The 7,818-nt window shown below is 42.4% G+C and overlaps 1 protein-coding gene across 6 annotated transcripts; it reads right to left on the bottom strand.

Moving 5' to 3' along the window:
• Positions 1-496: 496 nt before the first annotated feature.
• LOC147620287 (uncharacterized) lies at positions 497-7,490 on the bottom strand. 6 transcript variants are annotated; one of them, XM_086772483.1, is made up of 6 exons: positions 6,798-7,488; positions 6,601-6,658; positions 6,277-6,525; positions 4,715-6,148; positions 3,850-4,313; positions 497-1,540 (listed from the first exon to the last, which is right to left on the bottom strand). In XM_086772483.1, the coding sequence occupies exons 4-6, from the start codon at positions 6,120-6,122 to the stop codon at positions 1,211-1,213; spliced, it is 2,202 nt and encodes a 733-aa protein (XP_086628609.1). In that variant the 5' UTR covers positions 6,123-6,148; positions 6,277-6,525; positions 6,601-6,658; positions 6,798-7,488; the 3' UTR covers positions 497-1,210. The 6 variants fall into 6 exon arrangements, with proteins under 6 accessions (XP_086628609.1, XP_086628605.1, XP_086628607.1 ...); XM_086772479.1 differs by having other exon boundaries at positions 4,715-6,156; positions 6,798-7,487; XM_086772481.1 differs by having other exon boundaries at positions 4,715-6,156; positions 6,277-6,466; positions 6,798-7,487.
• Positions 7,491-7,818: the final 328 nt, after the last annotated feature.

Below are 7,818 nucleotides of genomic sequence, written 5' to 3'. Positions count from 1 at the left end.
TCATTGTGCACCCAATTTTGTTTTTGTTTTTCGAGCCGGGCTCAAAAGCGAGCAAGCTCGTTCTAAGACTCAATTATACACAGACATGCCCTCAATGGATCCCCCCACACAAGCTAGCCACAAATTATATATGATGGTAAAAACTAATAATTCATGAGAAGATTCAATTGACAAGGGAATCAACATGGGTACGAAGGATGAAACTACTATTCTAGACAGTAGATGCAAGACGACACTTTACAATGAAGTGGGAGAAATATAACAATTGACAGAAAGGTAATAATTTGAGAGGGGGTTCCTCATCATTACCAAACTCAAGGTACCAAAATGGACCTGAGGGCAATGATTACAAGACTTGGGAATGAGAGTGATTGAGGGACACGTGCAAACAAGGCAATAAGCAAGATAACTATTGGAGAAGTGAATAAACGTTAACTGGCAAGGAAATAAACAGACGACAATGCCCCAAGGTTTATAAGTGACAGAAACAAGAGCTCAACAACAAAGGATTAGCTCACTTTGACAGTCTACATTGTGAAAAAGAGAACTCCTTAAATGTACACCTTGCATAATATCATGGCATGCGTTCTATAAACAGCACTTGGAAAAATACATAGGATGAGTTGATCTGATTGATGTGGTAGAAGTACTTGAAACCAATTTGTCTTGATTGGATGTTATGCTTGAAGGAAGGTCTGCTAAAAATTCTAGGTGGAGCCTTCTTGATTTGATTAATGATCTCCTTGATTACAAAGAGCTTATGGGCTGGTTGAAATAATGAATTGGACTAGTTGAAGCTTAAGTGTGTGTTGCTGGGCAAATTCATTCACTTGTCTGGACCCAAGAGCCTCACAGGGGACATGATCTACTTGTGCAACTAATTCTGCTCTGCATGAAATAGATTGATCCACATACTCTCTTAGAATGAAACTGACCAAGTTAAATGTTGAGAGACGCCTGAAAATTCTTGGTATAACCCCAACTCATCAACCTTATTCATCAAAAACTTTAAATACTTTTTAAGACATGGAAGTCAAAGAGAACCCAATTGCTGCCGTATGACCACCCACTGTCCAAACAATTTCTCCATGCCCCAAGCTCCAAAATCTGCCAATCTTTTGACTTAGCTTGGGACACTGTATTGTACTTCCAAGAGGTATACAAGGCATACCGCATACTTCAAATGGTATCAGAAAGTTCTAATCCTTTTCTAGATATCAAGAGGCTCCTGACTGCCAGACTTCGATCCAAGAGAGATCTCCATAAGCCACCAAACACGGTCTTTCCACCACTGAACCTCTGCCTCTTTGGCAGAGATTTTCTCATTTGTTATGTGAAGTTCATTCTCAAGTTCACGTATTCTCTCCTCCTGCCTTTGCTCCAAGACTTGCCACAGCCTCCTTTCTAACTCTAAAGGTGAAACAGCATAATTGCTTTCACAAAGGTCGTCCTGAATCTGACCTGGAACGGTATCAATGTCGAAGTCCTCATTGTCCATGCGGAGATCGCAGTCCACTTCATTTTGCCAATTACAAATGGTCTTCAGATTTACACGTCACCATAAGAAAATTAGTTAGAAATAACATAATTAAGCACATACAATCCCCCAACAAAATGTTATCTATCCTATACTAGTGGATATAAGAAAGAAACCATAATGGATTGAAAAGGCATTAATAAAAACATGAGTTCTACTCTTCCTCCGAAACATGCAGCAAAGTCAGTCATCTTTCTGTTTTGGTGGTGTCACACGTCTTAATTAATGGCAAACACTGACGGGCAGTGTACTGCAAGAGTAGATAGGGCCAGCCGTCGTATTGTTCCCACAACGGGTGGTGCGCCCGGTTGTGAGATGGTGCTCTTGGATCATGAGGGCATCTGTCACCCCCCAACAAGGGCACGCTGCACGCTCGGAGCCCCGTTTGCAGAAGGCTCCTCCAAGACCATGCACATTCCACGAGACAATCCTCATGGCTGGAAGGTGGGGTGACGGGCCACGGTGAGGCTCTCCATGGGTCGTGGCATCTTTGAGGCAGGCTTAGAGGGCGTAAAGTGACTATCTTCATGCAGCTGGAGCCACTAAATGTATTCCCCGAATGCAGGCGGAGAGATGGACCCACTCTTCACGCGTCTGCTCTCGCCTTCACAGTCTCTGCCCTATGGAGGTGTCTATAGACACCCCTCTGTTGCGAAGCCAAGGTGGAAATAGATGATGATGTGTAGCCCTTTCATCTTCAAGGTGAGCTAGAGAAGCTCAATCCAGGCGGTCTGCCAAGACTCACTAATGGCATCGATAATGCAAAGATCTAGTGGAAATGGTAGACAGCCTGTGCCTGGAGGGTATGATCTACCATCTCATTGTCCCAAATCACACCAGGCAAGACGCTCAGCAGAAAGGAGAAGACTACGATGCCAACATCTCATGGGGTGGGCCAGGAGTGGTACAAGACCACGCAAACTCGAAGGGATGCCTGGGTTTCCCTCCTAAAGATGGCATAATCCACCAGGGACAGGTCATCGGCATAGGTGCTACCATTTTGGAGGCCACGGTGGCTAGGATCTATGTACATATTGATACATATATACAGAAAACACTGTTACGGCAACATCTCTCTCTCTTCTCTCTGTTCATCTCTGTGTTTTGCACAGTTCTTAATTACAGGCAATTCTTCCGCAAGTGACAGTTCGACTCGGCAGCCCTCACTGAGAAAGTCCAGTTTCGGCAGGTTTTCTTTGCACCATGGCACCACTGCTTCTCTCTTGACAAGCTTAGAAATTCTATTTCTAGCCTATTCCTCAGTGCTGATTGCCTGATTAGAGTTGGCACTTAGTGTCAATACAGCACCGTATGTGGGAGACACATTCTTTTTTGCACCTTAGCTCACTTCCAAATTTCAACCCTTCCATTGCTTTTCACCTAGGACGCCATGGACAAGCAAATGGTGGTCTTGGCCAGTTCACAGTCTGAACAGATAGCTAACGAAATGGCAGCTTTGTCTCACAGGTTGCAGCAAGAGATCCAAGCTTGAAGAAAACCCTAGCATGACAGGTCACAGCAGCATTCAGAAGCACATAGCAAACAAATACCCAGAATAGGTCCCCTGCTAATCATGCTTAAGCACCACCCCACGAACTTTGGGAATATCTCCCAGTATCATTAAGAGAAGGACGCATTGAAATTAGAAACATTCTTTTTTTCGTGAAATGGTGTTTTATATTATATGTAAAAAAATGTACATCAGCCACATGGCTCACACAGAACCTATGGCCCCAAAAAACCCCCCACAAAAGATCCTCTAAATGTTAGTCAAGTTGAAAGTGTTACCAATAAATTAGAAACATTCTATTGGTAACACTTTCAACTTGACTAACATTACTACAGCAGGTTTCACAAGATCTTCGCTACCTAAGTCAAAGAAGACAAGCATGTCACCAGGGCCATAGAGGACTTGCCTATATGGCACCACAGTAAGAGGTGAACAAAAATCTGAATGGAAAACAAGAACACGGGAAGAATGGACATGTGAGGAAAAGGGAATGGTGACATATAGTAACAGGGAAAAATGGGGAGGAGAAAAGCACGGTCATGAATGGGGTTGCAAACGTAAGACCAAGGAGGACAAAGTTCCTTGTTACTGCATCTGAACCCGAGGTTCCTTGTAGCTATTTGAGACACCCACCCATTGCTCCCATATTGCAGGAGCATCATTTTTTGTAGCTTCTATTCACACTTAATTTCTTAGTTTTATGAAACACTTGAGTCTTGACACACATCTGTGGTAAAAATGCATGGATAAAAATTGGTACAAACGTTCTGAGATCACTCTAGAAACCACAAATGAAAGTTACCTCTTCTGGCTGTGTCTGCTTTCTCTGGTATTCAACTGGATCTGTGTTGTATACATTCAGCTCCATGAGCTGAAGTTCAGCTTCAAGCTCGGCTTCTAAATCAGCCAATCCATGAACATGATCCTCTGTAATAATACTTGGCACATGGTTGTTAGCTGCAATAAAAAGTTCCAAAGGACTGTTTTCTGTAGCACTTCTGCAAGAATCAGTTTCTAAGTGTGGATGCGCCCGCTGTAAAGTTTCAACAGGCATTTTGACATTGAAGGGCATACTTTCATCGTGCAATATAACTTTGGGCGGCCTCTGCAGGTCCAGTTCAGTCTTTGAATCAACTTGCTTCTTGAGTTCACAAACCATTGAATTGGTTTCATGCAGTAGCTTGCTTAAGTCCCCAAACTCATTTCTCATGTTAGTGGCAACAAACATGACACCCATTGCTACCCCAAAAGCAATTATTGAGCTTTCTGCAATCAACATAAAGCAATTATTGAGCTTTCTGCAATCAACATAAAGCAATTGATGAGTAAACGTGATCCAAAATTCTGACTCATTGTTGAGTTGGAAATTTATGAAATGACAAGCATCTCAATCAAAAAAGAATATGTGAGAAAAATATGATGACTATTGGGATAGTCACCTAGAGACCTTTACATTGCAGATGTAAATTAACTAAACAATCTACTATAACCTCCTATTCCTCTTTTTTCAGGCTAATAAAAACCCTTTAGACACCTTGTTTGTGTTAATGACCAATGAAAGATGACACCTTTCATTGTAATTTTATCCATTTCTCACAACTATCATCTTGTAGGAAAAAAAAAACGGAACTACAAATGTCTAAATTCTCTACCGAATGGGTTTTTACCTCTTGACCCAGAAGAGCATTTTCTTCTTCCATGTGGTCGTTCGGATGTCAAGTTGACAGTGGGAGAAGGTAATTCTGTAATCATTTCCCCTTGTCCCTCGAAACATTTCAAACAGCATGTTTTGCCTTTGCTCACTTCTTGTCTCTGCCCAGCTCTACAAGCTGTTGCAATGTCAAGTCCAGCAACATCATCAATGGCATGAATCATTGATCTTTCCAAATCTGTGCTTTCCACTAGGGTAAATAGGTGGTCATATCTATGATGTTGATCGAGACACTCTGGATCGAGGAGAGCCTTGAGGAGGTTTGAATGGAGAGCAGGAGAACCTGGCGGATTTTTCTCCCTTTGCAATGATAAGCATTTCTCCAGTGGTGGGGTATTACTGAAATATTTTTGATAGAATAGTCCTCTACCGATAGACATCCCTTTGATTTTTTGCAATGGGTCAGCTTTAATAATAGGATTGCCTCCCGTCAGACCTACGGTTTTCGATTTGAATTTTGAGCATGTCTTTTGCCCAATGTCTCTTACTGTCTTTGTAAAGGATCCAAAGGCTTGTTCTGTAGCTTCTTTAAGATTGAATGAATGGCTCTCTCTTGATCTCTTTTTCTTTGTCCTGATTTTGGCAATTTGAAGACAAGAAGAAGGTACATCATTTACCATTTGACTATTAATACCATTACAGGATGACACAGCTTCCATAAGTTTTGAACGAGCCAGCCAGTTGTCTGAAGATGAAGTCTTCTTTTCCAACAGCCTTCCAGAGAAGTCGTCCAACGTGGTAGCAGAGCTGCTGTACAAAGCCCTGTGAGCTGACTTCTTGTCAGGTAGCATACACATAGATAAAGAAGGGTGATCTCTTCCTGTGCAATCTTTGGTATCAACTTCTGTAGTAATTAGTGAGGGTTTCATGTTACGCAATGGAAGCTCCCTCCACCAATCTTGCATACATTCGGTATCTCCTGACAGACAGGGTCCCTTTGATCTGTCTCTTGGTGAAATATTGAACCAATAATGAGACTGCACCTCATCGTGCTCATTTTGATTCTCCACAGAAGCTATACACTGCCCAGTAAAATCCTCACCAAGCAGAAAATCCTTGGTGAACTTGTCATGAGAGCCCAGGTTCTCATCCAACTCACAAGCCCCAGATTTCCTCAAACCCCCTTCTCTTCTGTCATGAAACAGCCTCCTGTTTGCTCCTTTTGCAGATTGTGATCGCTTGCGCCGGCTGCATCGATTTAGCGTCCCAGAACGGCCCCTTTTTGGTGTACAAGGTGGGGATCTTTGTGATAAGTGAGTCCTTGCATTGTGTTTCAATCTACCTGGATCAGATTTGCATTTGCGTGCTTTTTGCCAGCATCTTGCCAGATAGCCTGTACCTGCAGCAACTAATAGTAGCCACATGTCTCCTCATTCACCACCTTTCAGATCTGCAAGGCTATACAATATTGTTCACAAATGTTATGCTATACAACAGAGCTCAAATAGACACACACACACAGACACACACACACAGAGGAACATAAACTGATTCTTAAGGTACAATAATTTTAATTACCAATTGAGGTGAGAGAGGTACGGGTGAGTCAAAAGAAGGCTCCCTTCACTCCACCGTATATGATAACATTGCAAAAACATTATGGTGATCACTGATGATGACTGTGGCAACGACAAGGAGATTGGACAAATGTCAAAGTTGACGAGGGTACATGACTATGACTGTCCTTCTCCAGTGTATATAAGAATCCCTGCTTGCAATATGGCAATGAATAGCAGCTAATACTCTTTCTTTAATGTTTTGGTGTACCTGACAAGCAGGCAACTGATCTCATTGGAGCAAATACATCATACAGAAAGTAAATTTTCGGATGGCTCTACAGACCTTAACTTCTACTGTCATCTGGGGTATCATCCATGGCTAGTGAGACTTGAGTCCCTTGCTGCTTGTAAAATCAAGCATGATATAGGTAAGCCTCTTTCATTATATTGACATCTTCCATACATAAGTATAGAAGGAAATATGACATCATACATACTGGTAACAACAAGCATCGTAAAGATGGGAGCATGGATGCATACCAATCATCAGCTGTGCAAGCTCCTCCAGCAGGTAGCACCCATATTTGCAGGCCGCATCTTTGAGATGACTGGTGTTCAAAAACAATGACCTTGAGAGCAGTGCTCTCCTAAACTGTCAGCTCTGAAGGCGTGAAATGAGGGAATGCAAGGCTGCAAATGGCTTTTTTCCACTGCATGCACGCACATGTATATGTATGTGCATGGATGGGTACATAAGTGAATGATTGCGCATCCATACATACATACATGCATGAAAACGTAGATACGCACATACACACATGTGAGCATGATTGCAAGTGCCTGGCGGACCAGGCAAAGTTTCCAAGCGCAGAAGCACTCTTTGTGCATTCCGGGCAGGGTGCCTCTCATCCAGCCAGGGACCCATTTCTGAAACTTTGTCTGTCGTCGTCATCTTGCAAGAAACGCAGAAATATTGAAACTTTGCTGCTCAAAAGGATAGTGTTCCGAGGTGGATTGATAACAAAAGAGCACTCCCTTCCCTTTTTCGCCTGACGCACTATCTGGTGGTAGAAGACATGAACGTGGGCAAATCAGAAACTAGAGAAAAATGTCTCTGAAACGTGGCCTGCCTGTGTGTGCGCGCAAGCAAGCGTGTGTGTGTGTGTGAGAGAGAGAGAGAGAGAGAGAGAGAGAGGGAGAGGTGGAGTTCGAAGGTTTAAAACCACACACAGTTTTTTAGAAGCTTTACTCGTAAATCCCTTCATTAATGTCTACACACTATTAGTGTGCTACCTTGACTCTATATATCTCTTCTCTATCTCTATATATATTATCTAAAGTAAGAGTTTCAAAAAGCTTACATATGGTAAGAATTTGGAGGTTCTAGAAATGGAAGAGGAAGTTTGGGTAGAATTTGATTTTGGAGGTCTCAAAAGATGTGCTAAGCACGAGTCTCCCCACTAGTATGGAGAAAGAAAGATGGTTTTGTTGGTATTAATTGTAGTCTCACAATCCTTCAAACCTTCTATATCCAACTATGGTTTGAATATTCTGGGTTAAG

This window comes from Cibotium barometz, chromosome 32 (genome assembly GCF_041138505.1).
Source record: "Cibotium barometz isolate CiBa-2024 chromosome 32, ASM4113850v1, whole genome shotgun sequence".
Classification (NCBI taxonomy): Eukaryota; Viridiplantae; Streptophyta; class Polypodiopsida; order Cyatheales; family Cibotiaceae; genus Cibotium; species Cibotium barometz.
Note: the sequence above shows the minus strand (reverse complement) of the source record. Positions and strands in the feature narration are given on the sequence as shown.

Excerpts from the sequence above, each read along its gene's own strand:
- LOC147620287 (XM_086772482.1), bottom strand. The coding sequence starts at position 6,122 with ATGTGGCTACTATTAGTTGCTGCAGGTACAGGCTATCTGGCAAGATGC. Across the intron at positions 4,314-4,714 it reads ATGCTCTTCTGGGTCAAGAG|AAAGCTCAATAATTGCTTTT; the intron begins GTAAAAACCCAT and ends TGTTGATTGCAG. Across the intron at positions 1,541-3,849 it reads AGCAGACACAGCCAGAAGAG|ACCATTTGTAATTGGCAAAA; the intron begins GTAACTTTCATT and ends GTAAATCTGAAG.